This window comes from Oppia nitens, unplaced genomic scaffold, assembly GCF_028296485.1.
Source record: "Oppia nitens isolate AA-2021 unplaced genomic scaffold, nextdenovo-longstitch-racon4-pilon3 scaffold18_pilon_pilon_pilon, whole genome shotgun sequence".
Taxonomy (NCBI): Eukaryota; Metazoa; Arthropoda; class Arachnida; order Sarcoptiformes; family Oppiidae; genus Oppia; species Oppia nitens.
This window is the reverse complement of record NW_026533197.1, coordinates 16,895-40,718: the sequence shown is the minus strand read 5'-3', so window position 1 is coordinate 40,718 and position 23,824 is coordinate 16,895. Positions and strand designations below refer to the sequence as shown.

Genomic DNA, 23,824 nt, shown 5'->3' with positions numbered 1-23,824 from the left:
ATATATGGCTATAAACTATTTATTTATCATACAGTATATTACAATACATTTTTAGTTTAAATAAAGTATACAAACATTTTATTTTATATTTGTTTTTATAAAAATAAAAATTATATTGTATTTAACATATAATACTTTATCCGGTTTTTTTGTTTGTTATTCGACCGTAAAGTTCATTACAATTTAAATAATCTATATTAAGACTTACGGAAATAAATAATTATAATTTTAATAATAATAATAATAAGCAATTGTATTAAATATTCACAAAATAATACGTTTATTATATTTTAAGTTTGTTTTAAATAATTTTTTCATCATAATATTCATTATTTATTTACTTATTTATTAACTAAAATATATTTAGACAAACAAATAATGTATTATATAATTTAATTTATGTTGAAATTTGATATTATACTTCTTAAAACAATAAATTTTAAATAAAGAAATCATTATACATTAATATATTAATATTTTTAATTTTATTATAATTAATACAAAGCATATACTGTTTATACATATTTCAAAATTATATTTTCAATGTGTTTTTATTGCTAATCTTCTTTTGTAAACAATTAAAATTAATTGACATTTATAATTGACAATAAATTTTTTAAAGCAACAAATAATCAAAACCAATAACAATCATTATTTAATTAAATTATAAAATAGGATCAAATGGAGTGGCCATCAAATGAAGACTGTTTGTCCTGTTTAGTGATCTATAAATTTAATGGAAAATCCATTAAAAATACAAAAATTGATGTCATTTTTACTAAACTTTTATATAATTAATCTCTATTTATAGAAAATGTTATAATATTTGTCTTATAATACAATTCTGTAATTGAAGTATAATGACATTGAAAATATCATTGTTATGGAAAACTACAATTAAAAGGTATATCAATTAAATGACTTACAATGACATTGCTTTTGGTAATGTCGAGTACGGATGGATCAGTGGTTTTCTGGATAACGATGAATATCGAGGAAGTGTGGCATAAGGATTGGTTGGTTGTATTGGATTGTCTCGATTATCTGCCAGTGCTCGCAGTCGTTGTGTCGCTAAACTAATACATTTGAATTGTTGTAATTGTTCCGGTGTTTCATTCAATTGTTGTCTAATTAGATGTTCTTTATTGTAGAAGAATATACACGTCAACGAAGATATGATCATTGTTGCCATCAATAGTGGTACCAAAAAACATACCATCAAATCCACCAAATAATCTCGTTTGGGAACAGATTGTCGAAACGGTATATAATAACTGTCTTTCACTGACAACTCATCCCTTTTGGTTATGTCAACGGATACATGAATCTCCGGTTTCATGATTACCACTATTGGTTTACTTTGTATTAATTCATCAATTGATTGATCCTTTTATAAATAATATATATATTTATATTTAATGATTAATAATAACATATTTATGTATCATATTTTGTAAATCAATATTATATTTTATAATAAAGTAATAATAAGACCAAATAGCGAGTTATATATTGTACAGTATGTACTGTATTAACTGCTTTACACATTTACCACAAAAAAATAAAATTATTCTATATTTATCTAAAATTAATAGAAACTAAATTATTTTGCTAACTAAATGTCAAAAAATGCAAATTTTATTAAAATATATTTAATATTTTAAATTTAAATTTTTATTTTTATTATTAAAATTTTCAATCATTCAAACTACAAAGCAAATAGAAAATTACTACTAAATATTATATTTTTAAAAATTCATAGTATATTAGTAATGAATATTTTGGTTATTTGAAAAAAGGATTAGCATTTAAAGTGCATATTTGTATACACTTTTAGGATCTCTGTTCACTATTTTGTATTATTGTCGGTCAGTACTCATAAATTTATCAGAGGATTACACAAACACACAAACAAGTCCAGTGCCAGCCATAGAAAGTGACGTTTTTAGCCAACCTTTACTGTCACTGCAAGACATGCAAACAGCCGACACCTTAACCTTTCGGTTCCTACGCCACGAACTTTGGTCATATCATATGACATATACGAACTTTATGTTAATAATTAATACTTGAAGTATTTTATTATTTATACAAAGTAATTAATGCATTAAATTTTGTTTCTGGCAATGCTATCTAGCATTTTCAACTAGATTTTTATTATTTAGAGAATTTTAGAGAATGTATCGGAAAATTTTATTTGACTTCATTTTCTCTCTAAATTTATTTTTAAAAAAATTGTTTATAAATTAATGTGAAAATCCATATTTTACTCAATGCTGTCCACAATTTTTGTCATTTTACTTCACACTGTATTCTCACTCTTATTATTAAAAACCTTTCTTAACCCGGATTTAATAGTAAACATAAGTTTAGTCACTATTTAATACAGTATTTAATAAAACTTTATTTATATTTTATTCATAAGTCATGAATATTAATATCTAATATTAATTTTGTTTATGTTGTTTATACTGTAATAATTAAACTAAAAATATCAAAAGTAACTTTTATGCGTAAATTTATTACATTATAATATTAATATATAACAACTATCAATATATAGTGTTATTCTGTATACTATTTTAAAAGTTAAATTATGCTGATATCCGAAAAATTAATGTTACAACTATTTTATTAATTTTTGTAATATTTCTAAAAATTAATTAATACTGTTTTCATAATTATAATAATTTTTTCATATTTATTATTTAAATTCTTTGTTGTTTTTTATTTATATACTAAATTGTATTTAAAGTATATACAATATGATATAAATTATTACTAGTAAATATAATAGCAAAATTATAAAGCATTAATTATCTGAGTCAAAATCGTAATTTTATATATTAATATTAAAATGTTTATTTATATAAAATATTATTTCATACATTAAAAGCAAAAATAATTTTTTATTAATTTTTATATATTAATGACACAAACATTAATTTAATTGACATTTTGTTTTTATTTGTTTTATTATTTTATAGATATAATAAAGTTAAATAAACAATACATTCATAATAAATTTTGTTAATATAAATAAGCCGTTTATTCTTCAAATGTTTTAAATACAAATAACAATATCATAAATGATATATTTTATATTATTTATTTATAAATATGATTAGTTAGTATAATTGCAAATCATAACTACGTTTTAGTAGACAAACAATACTATATACCGTATTATTGAATATTTTATTATTTAAAATGTTTATAACTAATGTTGCAATAGTTACATTGTAAAATGCTCATTAAAAATTATAATATTAATACTATATTAAATAATATATAAATAATGACTTTTATAATATTAAATTTTATAGTTTACGTTAATATTTATTGTGTTATTTGTTTTTAATGGACTGTAACTTCTCATGTGTTAAGAATAATAATCAATTTCTTTAAAGGTTTTTTTAAATAAAAAATATTTTGAAATATATGTATTATTAGTAATAAATTTTGAAAAACAAAAAAGTTTGTTTGCAATGAATAAACAAAGAATATTCTTGTGGTTTATATAAGCCTCAAGTAATGTCTGGCAAAAGATAATATTTCTTGACTAACAATGTATTAGTGAATATCCATTTTTTAAAGGACAACCATCTCATTAATAAACAACAATTTTAATAGTTTTGACAAAATTGTTACGAAATAAAAAAAACATTTTTAAGCGATTAATAAAAAACAAGAAAAATGTTATTTTTATTAAACAGTAGGGTATATACAGTTTATTCAGACTAGACTTACATTACGTATCAGTTGAAAACTACACCAATCACTATAAAAACCTTTATTTCTGAACATATATTCAGCTGATGTTGCCTTATATTTTCGTGGACATGGATTGCGATTTTTAATACGCTCGACCTCACGTTCCAGGTCTAGGATATCACGTGTATAGTTATCTATACTTCCAATACGCATAATTACACTATAAATTATATCATTAATAAAAATAATAATAATTAAAATTTAATTAATCAATTCTACCCTTCCTTTTCTCGAGGATCTAATGGTAGTCTTTGTCCGACATCTAAAGGTGCGGCTATTTTGGTAATATAAACGTCTTGACTGTCTTTCCATAGTTTATCTTTAAATATTTGCAAGACATCATCAAATCGGTTGTTTTCAAACATGTTATCCAAATTATAATTGACAAACTTTAGCTAAAACAATGTATAAATCCATAAACACGTAATATATAATATTAATCTTATATATGAATAGAAAATGAAATAAATTCGACGAATACCTCGACTTCAAATTTTGCTGTCTCTGTAATAGAAATCAATTTTTATGTTACAATTTTTTTTAATTTTAATTATTAGAAAAATATATCAATAATAATGAGAAATTTATGAATTTATAAGATATAACTTCTATCGATAAACTCAATAATAAAAATATTGTATTTACTAATAAAAAATATATAGGAATATTAACCAAACTTTGCTACCCATGTTAAAAACATCTGTCAATATTTGATGAAAATTAATCAATGAATCATCACTTTTATTATTTCAATGCAATATATATATAATTAAAACATTAATAAGTTTTATATTGAAATCTTTTGTCATAAGACTAATAAACTTATTGGTTATATTTATTTATATACATTGTATATTATACATTATATTTAAATGCAATTAAAATTATTATTTACTGTATCTGTATAATACTGTAGACTGTATCTGAAACTAATTTTATAGGAATATAAAACAGTATTTATCGAAAAATACATTATTATTATTATTACTGTAAGTAATAACATTAATATAATCAATGCATATATAAAAATAATCTGATGGACAATATATGAACTGTTTTAATGGTGTGTTAGCCAACCATTAGGGAATGGGTTGACTAAACATTTATTAACAAATACTGTAAATCTATTTACTTAAACAAATTCATAGAAGTTATAACTTAAATATCATATATATGCCTATTAATAAACATAATTTACTATATTAAGTTAAATTAATTGTTAAACAAGGTAATTTTGTCAACACTATATTTTTACAACATGTACTTTAGAGTGGTATTTCCAATTTAGTTATTTATTAAATCAATTGTTCACATAAACATTTAGTCAATAGTTAGGTAAATATTGTTTTATAATAATAAATACTGTTATTAAATAAGTCATACTGTAATGAAACAATTGTCTAACAATATTGGGCTAAACTTGAATATATGTAACCCATATCGTAATTTAATGTACTATTAATACCATAACGATTATTACAAATGTAGGAGACATACAATTACTTTATTTATATATATTTTCTTATTATTTTGTAAAAAGGGTTAGTTAGGAGTAGATCTGTTAGCTTAGGTTCTGTAGTTTTGTTAGATTAGGTTTTGTAATTTTATTTAATTAATAATTTCGGTTTTATAGTACAAATTAATTAATTAAGTATTAATAATTGTATTTCTCGTGCATTTGTAATAATCGTTATGTAATTAATAGTAAATTAAATTATGAAAAACACGATATGGGTTACATATATTAATTCTGTTCCCAATATTGTTAATATTATGTATAGAAATATATTTATTTAATCTTTACTATTGTTTATGTGTATAAAATAAATATATATCAAAATATTTTATGATATGCTTTTAAAAGTCAAATATTTGATATTTGTTGTAATTCAACTCAATTTCTGTTATACAGTGTCTTACATTGACTCGTGTGTGACATCAAAAATATGATATAAAATTCAAGAAACTAAAACCTTATTTTTTATAAAATGTTATAACTTTACAAAATATCTTTTATATTTCAATATATAACACAAATGATAAGATTCATTGAACTTAATTGACAAACAATTTTTAAAAATAGGATTTTCAAATCAATCAATATTTTCTTTAAATAAGTAGTCAAATACAATATTTGTATATTTGATATATATATATAAATTTCTTCTTAAAATATTATTATATCAATGAATGCCAATTATGATAAAAAGTTCTAATAAGACACAGAGTTTGAAATAATTTATAATAAAAACAACTTAATTAACCAAAATATACTTATACTGTATAATGATTATATGAATTAAAAGATTATTTTTTTTAAAACAAATAATATTATATAACCTATAAATATTGCATTGTCTATAAATTAATATAATACAATACAAATTGTACTTAAATAATAAACTGAATGAATGAAAATATGGGTGATATGTTAAAAATTTTTAAAAATTGCTCAAATTATAAATTCTATGCAAAATATTTGGATTAAAATAATAATAATGAGTACAATATATTGTGAAATACTGTATATAAATATTAATAATAATTTGTTATATACACTACTTTCTCGTTTAATGACCCGAAACTTCATGAAATCTTTAGTGATGTCATAATTGTATTGATTTAAAGCAATCACTTCGATATCAATGTCTCCGTCGTCATTAAGCGCCGGTGAGCCGTATAGGTATGCCCTACCAGTGCTGTTGGGATGCCTAGAATGCATCCAAACAGGCAGATCAGGCATTCCAGCTATTGATGCTATATATTCAATGGAATCTCCCGGTGCTATAGCTTTGTAAAACGTATCACTCGTTATTTGCACAAAAAATGCTTGAGTTGTGTATATATTATAGACATCGGAGACATCTTTCTTGACATATATTTCTATTATCATAAAAACAAAATAAAATATGCCATTAATTTAGACAACAACATAAAATGATCGTAAATCTTAGTTTTAAATTTTTCTCAAATGTGTAATTTAGAAAAATTAATATATATTACTATTTTTCAAAAACATTATATACAAGAATATTCTATTCTTTTAAAATATAAATTCAAACCTTGCGTTTGGACGTAATTATGCAATATTAAGGCAATTGAAATGATTATGATTATGATTAACATTTTACATTTAAACAATTTTTCAATAACTTATAAATTCATTATTATATCAGATTTGCACTCAAAACATGTTATATGATTAACAGCGCAAACGCTTCAAAATATTGTATTATTTATACTATTTATGCAAAAACATTAAACTTTGGATCAAATATCTATTTTTAGATCAATAGTATAGAGTTTAATACATTAAATAATTTATATAATAAGAATATTAAAATACAGTTATCATTTTAATTATAGTAAATATTTATTTCAATATATTATAATTTATTAATTAATTTATAAAATATATTTTATATAAAAAATATATATATTTAAAAATTTGAATTTTATTAATATTTACTTTAAAAAATGACTAATTAAACTTTTTGATCGGATTTTATATTATTTATATCTCTTTTAATTAATTCAAAAACTGATTTTAATTTTCTAATAAAAACATTGATGTCCTCTTTGGTAACTCCGATAGCAGCGGCAGCTGTAATGTAGGAACTATTATCAAGACTGCTATGTGAGCCCCAGTTTTTGAACTCATAACCGCCAATACTCTTATATTTGCCATCAATAGCCACAACTCGTGCTCCAGATATTCCTCTCTTGAAAAGCATTGAACCCAATTCTGTTGTATTCATAGATGTCTTATTGTTGTTGTCGTTGTTGATTATATTGTCGACTGTCATTGCAATTGATATCTGATTTGCTTTACATTCAATGACAGTTGTATTGAAATTATTAGTCAAAAATATCATTTGTTCCTTAAGATAATTGAAGTGATCTTTGCGTTCTTTAAGCAATTTCTTATAGCCATTAATACCTAATTGAAGTAAAGTTATCAATACGTCTAGAGATGAAGTACTGGATCCCCGGCCGGCATAAGTACTGCTAATTTCACCGATAAATTGTTTATTAAAGCCGGCAATTATAGCACCGCCAACGGGAACCATAAAATTTTTGTCTGTGCTCTGAACAAAGGCATCAATTCTACCAACTCTTGAGGCGACTTCCAAAAGGTGAAGACATTTTGTCGATTGCAATCCGTAAGCATTGTTTACTATATGTGGTATATCTTCATTAAGACACAACTTTGAAATCTCTTCTAATGGGTCAGCATTTCGCGGAGCAAAACATGAAGTGGTCGACAATATGCAGACAATTTGGTCACTTCCTAGTTGTTTGACTTTGGCTTCAATAGCAACAAAGTCGGTTTCCAGCGAATTATTGACCAGTAATTTATTGTCAATAATAATAGGTATAAACCCGGCGGTTAAAATGCATTTAAAGCACGATTTCTGGTCAATTCGCGGCCAAATCACGTATTTAGCGTTCGGTCGTTTGTGTCTTAAAGTCAATAAACACAGTGTAAGACTCATACCGGTGGCCATCGGCGTCACAAAACATGAACTAGTATTGGGAACACCTAACTGTTGAATGACGTCCAGTACTAAAGTATTTGTCAATACATTCATAAGACTAGAGCCGATAGCCTTGGGTTGTAATTCGCAGATATCACCGGAACGGCCGATGCCGTGACCGAATCGGTAGTGACGTCGGGCAACCAAAGAACTAGCAATTCTGGCCTCACGTTCACCCAAACCATAGTTGTGTATAAAATTGTTACTATCCATTAACGCCAATCTGTTGACCAACAACTCGATGGTGACCTCATCCCAGCCATCGACGGGACACTTGCGGTGTCGAAACAATTGTCGGATTCGGTTCTCCCGTGTGGTCATTGAGTCAATGGCTGTCTCAGTAACCGACGTCTTCAGCAAATTGTTGACCAATAACTTAAATGTATCGTCCATTTCTTAATTTAGTTAATTATCACAAGAAATAAGTCTTTAAAACAAATATCAATCAAAAGTGTTTTGCAGACAATGTTTTGAGTCATTTAAATACCTGTATATTACTACTAATGTGACAATTCGTCACATTTTTATATATTAAAACATACTATGAGACTATACAGTGAAGTAAGTATTGAATGTACTGTAAAAAAGTACCAATTTATCAGTTTTGTTAAAATACTCAATACATTAACAATATTTTTGTTAAGTTTTTTTTCATTTGACGTTTGTTTTGAAGACCCGATGTTTGTGTCCACTGATTACATGTTTGCCGTAACTCAAGATAATCACCACAATGTTGGATGAATTAGACGAAAACGATTTACCTGTAAGTGAACAGCTGTTTGGTCTTCAGTTGACTTTAGAGAGACAACTATCTGAAGACATTACTGATGTCCGCAAAAGAGATTTGATTTATGAATATTTTGACAAAATATTAGCCGAAAAGGTTAATATCATCGATGACTTTGGTATCGGTATGTGTTTCATAAGTTGTTTATTTTAATAATAATTTTACAAGAGTTGTGAACATATCTTCTTAAACTAATTGTTTCCTTAATTGTCAAAGACATGGATTGGCTGAACGTTGAGATGAGTCTATCTCTTCATCGACACCTCAATGGTCTGATAGTAATAATGGATTTCTTCACTTATTGTTGTATCAATTGTTTGCATATATTGCCAAAACTGACACAAATTGAACGTCACTTTCACTCGGAACCAGTTGTGGTGATTGGCGTACATTCGCCCAAATTTGATAACGAAAAGGACACTACAAATGTGATGGAAGCGATCGTTAGATATCATATCGATCATCCCGTAGTCAATGACCCGATCGCCCACTTATGGTCAGAACTGGGTGTTCAATGTTGGCCAACAGTTCTCATATTAGGTCCAAACTTGCAGTTATTATTCACATTAATAGGCGAAACTGGTGTCAACCAATGGATCCAATTGTATACCGAAAATGCGGTAAAATATTTTGATCATAAAAATCTGTTAATCAAAGAAAACAAATATAAAATTCCAACAAAACTTTTGAGGAATACATTTAATAAACATATATTGGGTTTCCCGTCGAAAGTTAGTTTGTCGCCCAACGGTCACCTGTTGGCCATTTCTAATGCAAGATATCATAATATAATTATTACCACCACTTCTGGATTAATTAGACATAAAATCGGTGGAAATGTTTCGGGATTTAGAAACGGATCCTTTGGTGAAGCTTTGTTTAATGAACCGAATGGTGTGACGTGGAGTGACAATAATACTGTGTTTGTGGCCGATACTGAAAACCATGCGATCCGTGTGATTGATCTCATGAAACGATTTGTTTCCACTTTAGCCGGAAATGGCCGACAATCTGATGATATAATTGGAGGAAAGATAAGCTGTGAACAGGGGTTAAACTCTCCGTGGGATATATGCTATGACGATAGCACTACCGGTAGTTGTTTGTTTATAGCGATGGCCGGCTCTCATCAGATATGGGTGTTAGCTCTCGAGGACAACACGAAGATATTAGACAAATTGTATCCAAAGGGCATGTGTTTGAATTTTGCCGGAGACGGTAGTGAACAAAATCGTAACAATCGGTTTCGACATAAATCCAGTTTTGCACAGCCCTCGGGTCTAGCATTTGATCGCAAAAACAAATATCTTTATGTTGCCGATAGTGAGAGTTCATCCATCAGATGTGTCGATATAACGACCGGTTGTGTGACTGGTGTTGTTGGCGGCGATAAGAATCCGCAGAATTTGTTTGCTTTTGGCGATTGTGACGGAAAGGGGACGGACTGTCGTTTGCAACACTGTTTGGGCATTGCTTTTGATGCAAACACTAACTTATTATTTATTGCCGACAGCTATAATCATAAGGTTTGTGTGCTCTCACATCTCACTTGATTTTAGACTTTTCCATACGATTTCTATTTTAATAATAATTATTAAGAATATATTTTATTAATTCATTTATTTTTATAGTTTTCATAATTAAATTGTTTTTTTTGTTTATTTATAAAATACAGATCAAGAAAATTGATTTATTAACCAAACAATGTATAACTATTGCTGGCAATGGAATCAAAGGAAATACTAGTAATTGTAAACTCAGTGAATGTACTTTCAATGAACCAAACGGTTTGTATTTAATGAGTTCCTCAAACCAGTTGATAGTAACCGATACTAACAATCATTGCGTCAAACTTCTTGATTTGGACAACGATTATGTAACTCAACTTAACTTTATATATCCAACCGATGATAAACTCAGTGTTAATAAACAAATAATTGATAAAAAACCAGATTTTATTGTTAATTTAAATTTAATTGATTTAACTTTAAAAAGTCAATTGAAATTAAAACTAAATTTATTATTTGATCTGCAAATGAAATTAACAACAAATACTCACCAATTTATTTCATTTAAAAATCCAGGTTTTTTAAAAACATTTATTTTATTATAATTTATGAAATATTATTTAATTAATTTATTTTCAGATGAAGACCTGTTTGTCTTATCGCATAAAAGTATCAACAATTTACAGCAATTGAATGATTTTACATTAACCGTCAAAGACATTGATGAAAAACAATTTAGTAATAAAACTTATGTTTTCAAAGTTTTAGTGAAACTTAATGTTTGTAATATTGAAAACAATTATTGCAAACAAATTAATATTGAATTTAATTTACCAATCAATATATGTCTTAAGCAAACTGTTATAAATAATATTATTGATCTTAAATTTAATGTAAGTTAGTATAAAATTTATTTATTGATTATTCATCACTTAAATTTACCTGTATTTATATTTATTATAGTTTTAAATACATTTTTAAAATTATTTTTAATATAACTTAATTTATTAATGTAAAATATTGTGTTTAATTTTAAATTAATAAAATGTATATATTATTATTGTTAATATCTTATGCTATAAAGCAATGATTAAAACCATACCTGTATTATACTGTAGTAAATGCCAAAAGAAAATAACATCAAATTATTTTTTATACAATAATAATAAATACATTTAATAAATATTTAAATCAAAATATATTTCTAAATATGAAAACTAAACAAAATTAATTAAGAAGTAAATATTGTTTAATTATGTCATTTCAAATCATTGTTTATCACAAAAAAATGTTAATATTTATTAAAAATAAACAATGAATGAGTTTGTATAGTATTACTTATTATTTACTAATGTTAGTAATGTTAATAAATGTTAATTAAATATAAAAATTAGTATACAGTATATGAATTAAATATTGTATCACTGAATACCAGTTAGTGATCACTTCATGCGGAGTGTTGTTTCAGAGAACAATGAAAGCATTATAAACAATGTTATTGTTTGGACTAATTATTACATAAAATACAAAAGTAAAAGTATGTAAATGAATGTCACATTTCCAACACATCTCTCAAATATAGATCAAATTATGACCCAATAAGAGTGGATACACCTATTAATTCAATTTTTTAAATGTGGGAACTGTTGGAAGTTCATTGAACACATAAATATAATATATATATATATATATAAAGAAGCGGTCAATTGATCTTGAGCCGCGTATTTTTTGAATAACTTTTAAACGGTTAGAGATAATTTAATTCTGTAAAATACATTTAAGAATATCATATCGACCACATTTAACATACACACAATCACAAAACTAGGATGACCAGATATACAAAATATCGGGACCGACGAAAGACACTATGCTACAGGTCAAACTAAAATTGATAAATTTATTATGATAATGAAAATTTGTAGACAAGAAATAATAGTTTAATATAAAAAAGAATCATCAAACTCGGATTTGTAGTTTTGTTTTTATGGCTTGTTAAGTTTGTCATAAATCCTATTATATAAAATAGTGTAAAATAAAAATGACGTAATTTATGAATATTATATGTTTATTAGATGATATTTTCAAATATATTTCTAATTCTAAAAACGAAATTTTAATAACGACTCGTTTTCGAAATAATCGAATTTCAATATAAATTATAATATCAAATTACAATAGTGTGATTTATATTGAAATTCGAATAATTCGAAAACTAGTCGACATATTAAAATTTCGTTTTTAGAATTAGTAATATATTTGAAAATATCATCTATTATACATATAATATTCATAAATTACGTCATTTTTATTTTTTTATTTTAGACTATTTTATATAATAGGATTTATGACAAACTTAACAAGCAATAAAAACAAAACTACCAATCCGATTTTGATGATTCTTTTTTTATATTAAACTATTATTTCTTGTCTACAAATTTTCATTATCATAATAAATTTGTGAGTTGTAGTTTGACCTGTAGCATAGTGTCTTTAGTTGGTCCCGATATTTTGTATATCTGGTCATCTTAGTTTTTTTGATTGTGTGTATGTTGAGTGTGGTCGATATGATATTTTTAAATGTATTTTACAGAATTAAATTATCTCTAACCGTTTAAAAGTTATTCAAAAAATACGCGGCTCAAGATCAATTGACCGCTTCTTTATATATATATATATATATATATATATATATATATATATATATATATATATATATATATATATATATATTAGTAATCATTTTACAAATTAGGATAAACACGAAAAGTAAAGATGAAATTAATATTAAGTGAAAGATGTAAAGTTAGGTTAAGTATGTTTAAGGATTAGGATACAAATGAAACGGATGTTTTGTCATCAGATAATATATTTATAGTTTTGATGTTTGTTTGTAAAAACCTACTCTATATCCTCATTCAAATTTTAATATACATTTATTGGTGTATCAAAAAAACCTAAATCAAAATCTATGAAAACTTGCGGTTAATGTATTCACATAACCAGTTGTCCGACTTTTTGTTTGTTGTACAGGATATTCACAATTATATATTCAACAAAACTTTTATACAATTTGTGTTATCTTTTTATTTTTTATAAGTTTGTTGTTATTTATAGTCAAACTAAAAGTTAATTTGAAGGCCGTTTTTTAAGCTTATAATTAATTTCTTATATTTTCTAAAAGGAAAGTCTTTGCCATAAAATTGTGTAAACAATTTAAATTTAAAAAAATCATTTTACTATAACATCATGAAATAAATTAAAAATAAAACATTATTTTATTATATTTTAGTAAATATCATTTTTATTGAATTGATTAATAATATTAGGTAATAATAATAATTCTGTATTAATAATAAAGTGAGCATCATAAAATACTTGCAAAATGTATAGAATATTTATAAAATATTTTATTATTTAAAGTTTTTATTTTAATAATTTTACTTTAAAGTGAAAATATTATACCAAACGCTATGCTTAAACACGAGTAAGTAATATTTGATTTATTATTTATGTTTAAAAATTACATATTTAATTAATACTTTCTCTAATAAATGTACTATTTTATGATTTTTATAAATATTCAATTTTAAATAAATAATGTATATTTTGGTTTAAAATATTTTTTTTTATAATTTTATAATTTTTTTTATAAATGTTAATTATTAAATTACAATCATAATTGTATAAAAAATTTGTGTTTTTAAATAAAACTATAATTTTGAATAATGTGAATAATTTTGAACTCTTAAAATTTTCAGATATATTTATATCTTAGTAATGTTTAATTTATTTTATAATATAAGAAATTTTAATTATTATCATTGTGTAACAATTTAATTAAGTTAAAAATCGTAATTTTAAAATAATACAAATCACAAAACTAGTTACAAAAAAAATAATTTTGTTAAATATATTTTTACAAAATATAATATATCTATGCAGTTATATTGTGAATCAATTGAAAGCAATTTTTAAAAATAATATTTATAAAAATTTCCTTAAACTGTAGTGATATGTTAGAGAATTTGCAAAAAAAGTTATTAATTGTGTTTTAGAGTAAATGTAATTAAACAAATATATGCACTTTTAATTTGTAAAACTTTTAAAAATCACCATTATTTTTCATTTTAGTTATTTTAAAAAATGTATAATCATTATAATGTACTTAATTTATTAAGTACTAGTAGTTTGATATTAATTATTATGTTTACTAATCAAAAAATTATTAAATGTTTCAACATACTTACATACATACGTAGATACAGTACTAATAGTATTAATATTTATTAAATACAGTGCTGAATATTTGAATGCATATAAAATTCCCATTTGAATAATACTATTGATATATATATATACACAATATATATATATATAAAAATTATTCATGTATACATCAAGAAATGATAATTAAATTTTTATATTATATTATAATTTTTATATTATATTATAGTTTTTATATTTCAATGTGTTGTGCGAGTGTTAAACAATAAAACAATAACTAAACATAATTTAAATTGTGTGTACTCACAAACTTTACCCAAAATCGTAAATTTATTTTACTTAATAAATACATATTATAAAAAAATAAAACTTAATTTTATATTTTATATAACAATGTATTATATATTGTGTGCGACAGGTGTTCATTAAATCCAATTTTGTATTTATTTTATATATTGTATAAACAGTGACTCAGTTTTCCCTTTTAGCTCTCATTTTAATTTATAGTAATATATAGTAGTTATTATAATAACAAGCAATCTGTCGATTAATAATATTATAAAAATGTATAAACATTTGTGTGTAAAGTACAGTATTTTAAAGTAAATTAAAAATATTGTATTTTATAAAATGCAATTAATAATAATAATAATAATAATAATAATAGTGTATTAGTAAATCATTATACTAATAACTCAAAGCATACATCAAATTATAAATTAACTTTTGTTTTAGTTTTATTAATATTAAAAATTAAACTGCATTAAAAATAAATATATGTTTTAGTAAAATTTTTGCTCTCATTTTTATACTTATATATATATATATATATATATATACATATCATTTTTTATACAAATTAAACTTATATTTTGAAATGGATGTCACGTAAGTTATAATTTGCAAAAATTTTATTTTGTTAATTTTCTATTTAAATTTTCTATTTCTATTAAAATGATTCATATATAATAAAATGACTTTAAAAAATATATTAAACTATTTGCAAGAATATATATGTAATTAATAAAAAGTATGATATATCACGATAATAAAACTTAATGATATTTCATAAATATTTTCTAACTTAACAAATATTAAATGCCTGTATAATGTAGTAAAAATAAACAATATTTTTAATTATTATTAATTACATCTATAGCTAATATAGTAGTTATCATCAATAAGTTCTACATTTTTGCCAATAAATCGTTTCAATTTAAGGACTTTGTATTGTAAAATGAGATCATAATTATTAAAGTTATATACACTATGTTTTATACAATTTTGACAATAATAAAGAAAATTTATAAAAATTTATATCATATAAAACACATTATCAACTAATTTTCAATAGAAAACAAATGTTATTTCAATTATGCATTTATTTCACAGACAATTACAATAAAAAATTGTTGTCAAAGTTTGACAGTCAAACACACAAACTTAAAGTCAATGTATTGTCAAAACTGTTATTCAAATACTAAATAATATAAATTTATGAGAAACGAGACATGCGTTTAGGTTTATATGTGTTTGTTATGGTTTGTCTGTCTGATTATCGCACAGTTAGCTTTTATCTCATAGTTTTCTCACTTAACATCCCATTCCTCATAAAAATAATAACATTATTATCACAATCCTATTGATTTAATTATTATTATATTAAGATTTTACATTTATTGATAAATAATTAGTTATTTAATTTATCAAACATTGAAATATAAAACGTTTTTATACTTTGAATGTAAAGTCATTCAAATATGATAAACAAAATCTCAAACATTTGATACCATTTCTTAAGATTATTGAATGTCTTTTGGTTTTTTAAATATTCAGTAATTTGATTGTAAATAAAATTTAAAAATAGTTTTAAAGTTTATTAATTTTAATTGATATGTTATTTGATTTGATGACAGGTATTGTCAAAACACGAGTTCACTCATCAATCCTTATCGTCGTCCGAGTTATGTGAGGAAGAAGAAGGAATTGATGGCTAATATGACAACAAATATGAACGGCAGTAATGAGGCCAACAAATCGATAACCAATGGGCCGCGTAAGTCAATTGTGGACACAAATGTGTAAATTATTAAATACTTACTGTTATTTTATAATTATATGATATAGCGATGCCGTGGTTTGGTATGGATATCGGCGGAACACTCGTCAAATTAGTATACTTTGAACCGACTGACAAACACATGACACAAATGAACTCGGATTTGGAGACATTGAAGAAAATCAGACACTACTTGAAGAAGAACGCCTCGTACGGCAATACCGGTAAACGTGATGTTCATCTGCAGATGAATAACTGTTGTATTAATGGTCGATACGGGACATTGCATTTCATACGATTTCCGTCAACCGAAATGCCGGTTTTTGTCAAACTGGCCAAATCCAAGGGCATAGCTAACATGGCCAGCACAATATGCGCCACCGGCGGCGGTGCCTTCAAATTTGAGGCCGAATTCAAGAGAGATCTCAATTTAGAGTTACATAAATTTGATGAATTGGATTCACTGATTCACGGAATCCATTACATAGAGGCCTACAATCAACACGAATGTTATTATCTGAGCGATCCGTTAAATGATGATAAGTGTATACGTGTTCCGTACGACTTCAGTCATCCCTATCCTTTCCTTGTGGTTAACATCGGTTCCGGTGTCAGTATTTTGGCCGTCTATTCGCCAGACAAATACAAACGAGTCAGTGGTTCGAGTCTTGGTGGCGGAACTTTTCTCGGCTTATGTGCTTTACTTACCGGTTGTGAAACATTTGAAGACGCGATAGCGTTGGCCGCGAATGGCGACTCCACGAAAGTGGACAAATCAATTCGGGACATTTACGGCGGTGACTATGAAAAGTTCAAACTCAGCGGCAATGTTATTGCCTCGAGGTATGTAATAATATACTAAACCAAAATCCAAACCTAAATCTAAATATTATTGTTTTAATAATATTGTCAACAGTTTTGGCAATATGTGTAGCGCCGAAAAGCGTGACCAGGCCACTCGTGCCGATTTGGCCAGAGCCACATTAGTGACCATTACCAACAATATTGGTTCAATTGCCCGCATGTGTGCAAAGAACGAGGGCATCGAACGTGTGGTATTTGCCGGCAATTTCTTGCGGGTCAACGAAATATCAATGAAGTTATTGGCCTTTGCAATGGATTTCTGGTCAGACGGTACACTCAAAGCCCTGTTTCTCGAACACGAGGGATACTTTGGTGCCGTCGGATGTCTTCTGGAGCTCATGAAGACCAACAGTTAATGTGATCCTTAAAATAAAAACTTAAAACATAACAAAACCAAATCATGATTTTTTTAAACTACAATAATTGTTTTACTCTTCTGTACTTAACGTAGAATACAGTAAATAATATTTTATTTGTAGTTTTTGACCGATCGTAGACTTTCCGCTTTTATTGTTATATAAAGATTTTTTATCATATATTTAAATTCAATATAAAAGTTAATTTTTGAGATATATATTGCAATTAAATAGATATATACAAATAACTTGTAAAACAATTATTAATTACAATTTATAATTGATATATTGTATATTATAAAAAACAATTTGATTTCTCTCTAAAACGTTAAAAATTTTAATGAAAAATGAATTATTTATAGACATCTTTATATATAATTTATCGAAACTTTTTCTATTTTTTATCAGAAAAATTATATAAATAAACTTACGGTAAATTAAAAAAAAATAATTGCAAAAATATGTTTGTGTATTATGAGATATTTATTATTTGCACTCTAATTAAAAATATCTTTAGTTTATTTTACCCTTCATTGAAGGGATAATTTTATGTATTTTATTAATAATTTTAATAATAATAATAGTTATAAAATTTTTAAAAATAATCTAATTGTTCGGAACTTTTGATTGAGTGGTTGTTAGCACTAAAACCACACAATAAAATAAATCCTTACAATTCAGTATTAATTTAATTGAATTATTAATAAATTGGTTGTCTGTTGTCAACTGTTTGCTGTAAAATCAAATCAATAATAATTTATTTAAAAGTCATCCAAATCGTCAAAATCGTCTAAATCGTCGCCTAAGTCTAGTGTCTGAAAATCAACGCGATATCGAAGTATACCTATCATTAAAAACGAACAAAAATTTGTCAAAAATGTGTTTATTGTTTCATTAGACATAGCATTCAATTATAAAGATTTAAAATCAATAAATGCTTTACCAATAAATTTCAAAATTGCTAATTAAAAATATGATAACTGAGCTCAATATAAGTTACATATGTTTTATTTAGTAAAAACAAATACTGTAATAATAATTTAGTTTCAAATATATTAGATGAATAACTAACCTCCTATTCCTCCGAAACCCTTTACATATTGTGAGCCTTCTTGCGATCGATCGGTAATGATTTCAAGAGTGGCGCCAAAATTTTTATAATTATTGGCCAACCATTCCAGTAAAGGCATCGACTCTAACAGTTCCAACTCTACTCCCGTGTCTTTGTCCACGAAATGACTTTTGTCTTTTTCCTGATCGGGTGTCAAATGAAGTATTTTTTCTTCGTTAGTGTTAGCGTTCTTCAGCATAAATCTCATGATATCGAGGTTCTCCCACGCAATCAATATCTCAACGGAACCCATTTCCAGTGCTTTCAGTGTGTCCTCAACACCGAAACAATATTTTCCCGTGTCTTGAGATATTTCATCAAAATAACGACCTGTATTTAACAATAATTATCATTAATAACATAATTCGCGACAATATTCAAAATCTATGGCTAACCGATGAGTTTCTTTTCTTGAATAAACTTGACATTAGACAACACTTCAGCAGATAATTCGATGGCCTGATTGAAGCCATTTTCTCCCCCATAGGAAACATCAACTAATTTTAATACTTTTACTTGTAGTCGCTGTTTGTAAACAAAATACAATTACTATACGATAGTTAAACAAACAATACATCAGTTTTGCAAATTACATACCGGATCAAACATATCTGATTGGTTAAGTTCGGCCTTAAAGTCGGCACTTCCAGCAAGTATTAGACCGGATATGTTTGGTTTGTCGTTAGTTATGAACAATTGTGTGGCCACTTCTGCTACTTTACGAACATAATTATGTCTCTTTTCCATACGAAGTCGAGCAAAACGTAAGGCTGATTGACCTCCACGTCCTAAACAATCAAATTATAATTAATAAAAAATTTAACGAAAAATTGTGTAATAGTGTGAACACAAACCGTGTTTTTTTGGCAAATCAACGGGAAATTTGTGAAGAACTTCTCGGGTATTGCCCTGTAATGTGCCAAATAAGGCGCCGTTACCATCCATTACAATAAAACCAAACTTATTGTCATCGGCTAAAAGTGCGGACAAGGCTTCGGTATGAAATTTGTTATCACAGAGATATAGAGATGTGTTAATTGGTTTAAATGGCTCGAAATCAATGTTCACTTTCTTCTCTTTTCCCTCTTCGGTAACAATTGTTCCGCAATATATGACCAGTCCATTGGGCGGCACCTTTGTGTACAGTTTGAGCCGATGCTGTACGGATGTGATAGCACCTAAAACGGACAATCGATTGACGCGACTCTTGATGTTTGATGCGGTCCCGAACTCGTCGGCCAACATTTTAGACACACGAGATATCTGATCCTTAGGTGGTATTATCAATGATATCATTGACGTACCATTACTACAGTTAATACAAATAAAACATAATTAGACTATTGGTGTCCATCAATTGACCCGTGAATATCATGTCTACCCTCGCGCCGCTTCAAGACTTTTGATAAGTTTCTTGATTTTCCAAATCTCAACATTTCTGTCGGCATTTGATTCTTCAAGACTATAACCCGAAGACATTTTTTAACGGATGACCACTTCAGTTGTCTTACAATCTAATAATTAATTTGTTGTTTAACTTCAATGAATGACAGACAATATGGCTGTTAATTATAATATAAAAATATCTATTAAAACACTGACTGAATGGACAAAACAGATATTTATATATATATTGAATGATATGATAATCAGGTAAACAATAATAACATAAAACCAATTCAAGTGATGTTAAGATCAGGTCTTTATTACTAAAGATAGTGTTTGGCCGACAATACACTTAAAATGTATTAATTATTGAGTTATATATGTATTGAAAACATATAACACATTGCTATACAATGTAATGCAATAATGTATTAATACTTACAACGCGTCACTCGATATGTGCGCCAAACAGTGGAATACAAAACAATTAATAGTATAAATGTATTGATAAAAGGGGAGGAAAAATAAAAGGTTTTCAATTTTGTATATACAGTAAAATGCAATGTACAATGTACTAGGTGTATTTCTAGGTAAGGTGTATTTTGAGCTAACGCTATATTGAATTTTAATGATTAATAAAAATTTAATTAAAAATGACAAATTTTGAGCTAACGCTATATTGAATTTTATTGATTTATAAAAATTTAATTAAAAATGACAAATTTTGAGCTAACGCTATATTGAATTTTAATGATTAATAAAAATTTAATTAAAAATGACAAATTTTGAGCTAACGCTATATTGAATTTTATTGATTTATAAAAATTTAATTAAAAATGACAAATTTTGAGCTAACGCTATATTGAATTTTATTGATTTATAAAAATTTAATTAAAAATGACAAATTTTGAGCTAACGCTATATTGAATTTTAATGATTAATAAAAATTTAATTAAAAATGACAAATTTTGAGCTAACGCTATATTGAATTTTATTGATTTATAAAAATTTAATTAAAAATGACAAATTTTGAGCTAACGCTATATTGAATTTTAATGATTAATAAAAATTTAATTAAAAATGACAAATTTTGAGCTAACGCTATATTGAATTTTATTGATTTATAAAAATTTAATTAAAAATGACAAATTTTGAGCTAACGCTATATTGAATTTTATTGATTTATAAAAATTTAATTAAAAATGACAAATTTTGAGCTAACGCTATATTGAATTTTATTGATTTATAAAAATTTAATTAAAAATGACAAATTTTGAGCTAACGCTATATTGATTTATTTTAATTAAAAATGATTTATAAAAATTTAATTAAAAATGACAAATTTTGAGCTAACGCTATATTGAATTTTAATGATTAATAAAAATTTAATTAAAAATGACAAATTTTGAGCTAACGCTATATTGAATTTTATTGATTTATAAAAATTTAATTAAAAATGACAAATTTTGAGCTAACGCTATATTGAATTTTATTGATTTATAAAAATTTAATTAAAAATGACAAATTTTGAGCTAACGCTATATTGAATTTTATTGATTTATAAAAATTTAATTAAAAATGACAAATTTTGAGCTAACGCTATATTGAATTTTATTGATTTATAAAAATTTAATTAAAAATGACAAATTTTGAGCTAACGCTATATTGAATTTTAATGATTAATAAAAATTTAATTAAAAATGACAAATTTTGAGCTAACGCTATATTGAATTTTATTGATTTATAAAAATTTAATTAAAAATGACAAATTTTGAGCTAACGCTATATTGAATTTTATTGATTTATAAAAATTTAATTAAAAATGACAAATTTTGAGCTAACGCTATATTGAATTTTAATGATTAATAAAAATTTAATTAAAAATGACAAATTTTGAGCTAACGCTATATTGAATTTTAATGATTAATAAAAATTTAATTAAAAATGACAAATTTTGAGCTAACGCTATATTGAAAATTTATAAAAATTTAATTAAAAATGACAAATTTTGAGCTAACGCTATATTGAATTTTAATGATTAATAAAAATTTAATTAAAAATGACAAATTTTGAGCTAACGCTATATTGAATTTTATTGATTTATAAAAATTTAATTAAAAATGACAAATTTTGAGCTAACGCTATATTGAATTTTAATGATTAATAAAAATTTAATTAAAAATGACAAATTTTGAGCTAACGCTATATTGAATTTTAATGATTTATAAAAATTTAATTAAAAATGACAAATTTTGAGCTAACGCTATATTGAATTTTAATGATTAATAAAAATTTAATTAAAAATGACAAATTTTGAGCTAACGCTATATTGAATTTTATTGATTTATAAAAATTTAATTAAAAATGACAAATTTTGAGCTAACGCTATATTGAATTTTAATGATTAATAAAAATTTAATTAAAAATGACAAATTTTGAGCTAACGCTATATTGAATTTTAATGATTTATAAAAATTTAATTAAAAATGACAAATTTTGAGCTAACGCTATATTGAATTTTATTGATTTATAAAAATTTAATTAAAAATGACAAATTTTGAGCTAACGCTATATTGAATTTTATTGATTTATAAAAATTTAATTAAAAATGACAAATTTTGAGCTAACGCTATATTGAATTTTAATGATTAATAAAAATTTAATTAAAAATGACAAATTTTGAGCTAACGCTATATTGAATTTTATTGATTTATAAAAATTTAATTAAAAATGACAAATTTTGAGCTAACGCTATATTGAATTTTATTGATTTATAAAAATTTAATTAAAAATGACAAATTTTGAGCTAACGCTATATTGAATTTTATTGATTTATAAAAATTTAATTAAAAATGACAAATTTTGAGCTAACGCTATATTGAATTTTAATGATTAATAAAAATTTAATTAAAAATGACAAATTTTGAGCTAACGCTATATTGAATTTTATTGATTTATAAAAATTTAATTAAAAATGACAAATTTTGAGCTAACGCTATATTGAATTTTATTGATTTATAAAAATTTAATTAAAAATGACAAATTTTGAGCTAACGCTATATTGAATTTTATTGATTTATAAAAATTTAATTAAAAATGACAAATTTTGAGCTAACGCTATATTGAATTTTAATGATTAATAAAAATTTAATTAAAAATGACAAATTTTGAGCTAACGCTATATTGAATTTTATGATTAATTTTTTGAGCTAAC

At 24.7% G+C, this 23,824-nt stretch overlaps 5 protein-coding genes across 8 annotated transcripts; 2 read left to right on the top strand and 3 right to left on the bottom strand.

Moving 5' to 3' along the window:
- Positions 1–664: 664 nt before the first annotated feature.
- On the bottom strand, positions 665–6,912 carry LOC128965827 (alpha-sarcoglycan-like). Its single transcript, XM_054312604.1, has 7 exons — positions 6,837–6,912; positions 6,337–6,657; positions 4,256–4,278; positions 3,994–4,169; positions 3,751–3,934; positions 927–1,387; positions 665–725 (listed from the first exon to the last, which is right to left on the bottom strand). The coding sequence occupies exons 1-7, from the start codon at positions 6,898–6,900 to the stop codon at positions 665–667; spliced, it is 1,290 nt and encodes a 429-aa protein (XP_054168579.1). The 5' UTR covers positions 6,901–6,912.
- An 81-nt stretch (positions 6,913–6,993) lies between these two features.
- LOC128965826 (O-phosphoseryl-tRNA(Sec) selenium transferase-like) lies at positions 6,994–8,861 on the bottom strand. Its single transcript, XM_054312603.1, has 2 exons — positions 7,276–8,861; positions 6,994–7,015 (listed from the first exon to the last, which is right to left on the bottom strand). The coding sequence occupies exons 1-2, from the start codon at positions 8,703–8,705 to the stop codon at positions 6,994–6,996; spliced, it is 1,452 nt and encodes a 483-aa protein (XP_054168578.1). The 5' UTR covers positions 8,706–8,861.
- A 54-nt stretch (positions 8,862–8,915) lies between these two features.
- On the top strand, positions 8,916–12,096 carry LOC128965745 (NHL repeat-containing protein 2-like). Its single transcript, XM_054312503.1, has 5 exons — positions 8,916–9,223; positions 9,316–10,625; positions 10,775–10,886; positions 11,247–11,386; positions 12,043–12,096. The coding sequence occupies exons 1-5, from the start codon at positions 9,043–9,045 to the stop codon at positions 12,094–12,096; spliced, it is 1,797 nt and encodes a 598-aa protein (XP_054168478.1). The 5' UTR covers positions 8,916–9,042.
- A 1,947-nt stretch (positions 12,097–14,043) lies between these two features.
- LOC128965671 (pantothenate kinase 3-like) lies at positions 14,044–18,259 on the top strand. 4 transcript variants are annotated; one of them, XM_054312412.1, is made up of 4 exons: positions 14,044–14,094; positions 16,751–16,890; positions 16,962–17,736; positions 17,810–18,259. In XM_054312412.1, exons 1-4 carry the CDS (start codon positions 14,081–14,083, stop codon positions 18,111–18,113), a joined length of 1,233 nt encoding a protein of 410 aa, XP_054168387.1. In that variant the 5' UTR covers positions 14,044–14,080; the 3' UTR covers positions 18,114–18,259. The 4 variants fall into 4 exon arrangements, with proteins under 4 accessions (XP_054168387.1, XP_054168388.1, XP_054168386.1 ...); XM_054312413.1 differs by lacking the exon at positions 14,044–14,094 and adding an exon at positions 15,683–15,722; XM_054312411.1 differs by lacking the exon at positions 14,044–14,094 and adding an exon at positions 16,551–16,669.
- A 354-nt stretch (positions 18,260–18,613) lies between these two features.
- On the bottom strand, positions 18,614–21,017 carry LOC128965993 (eukaryotic peptide chain release factor subunit 1). The gene is made up of 6 exons (XM_054312792.1): positions 20,606–21,017; positions 20,079–20,533; positions 19,822–20,012; positions 19,620–19,749; positions 19,186–19,554; positions 18,614–18,957 (listed from the first exon to the last, which is right to left on the bottom strand). The coding sequence occupies exons 1-6, from the start codon at positions 20,701–20,703 to the stop codon at positions 18,875–18,877; spliced, it is 1,326 nt and encodes a 441-aa protein (XP_054168767.1). The 5' UTR covers positions 20,704–21,017; the 3' UTR covers positions 18,614–18,874.
- Positions 21,018–23,824: the final 2,807 nt, after the last annotated feature.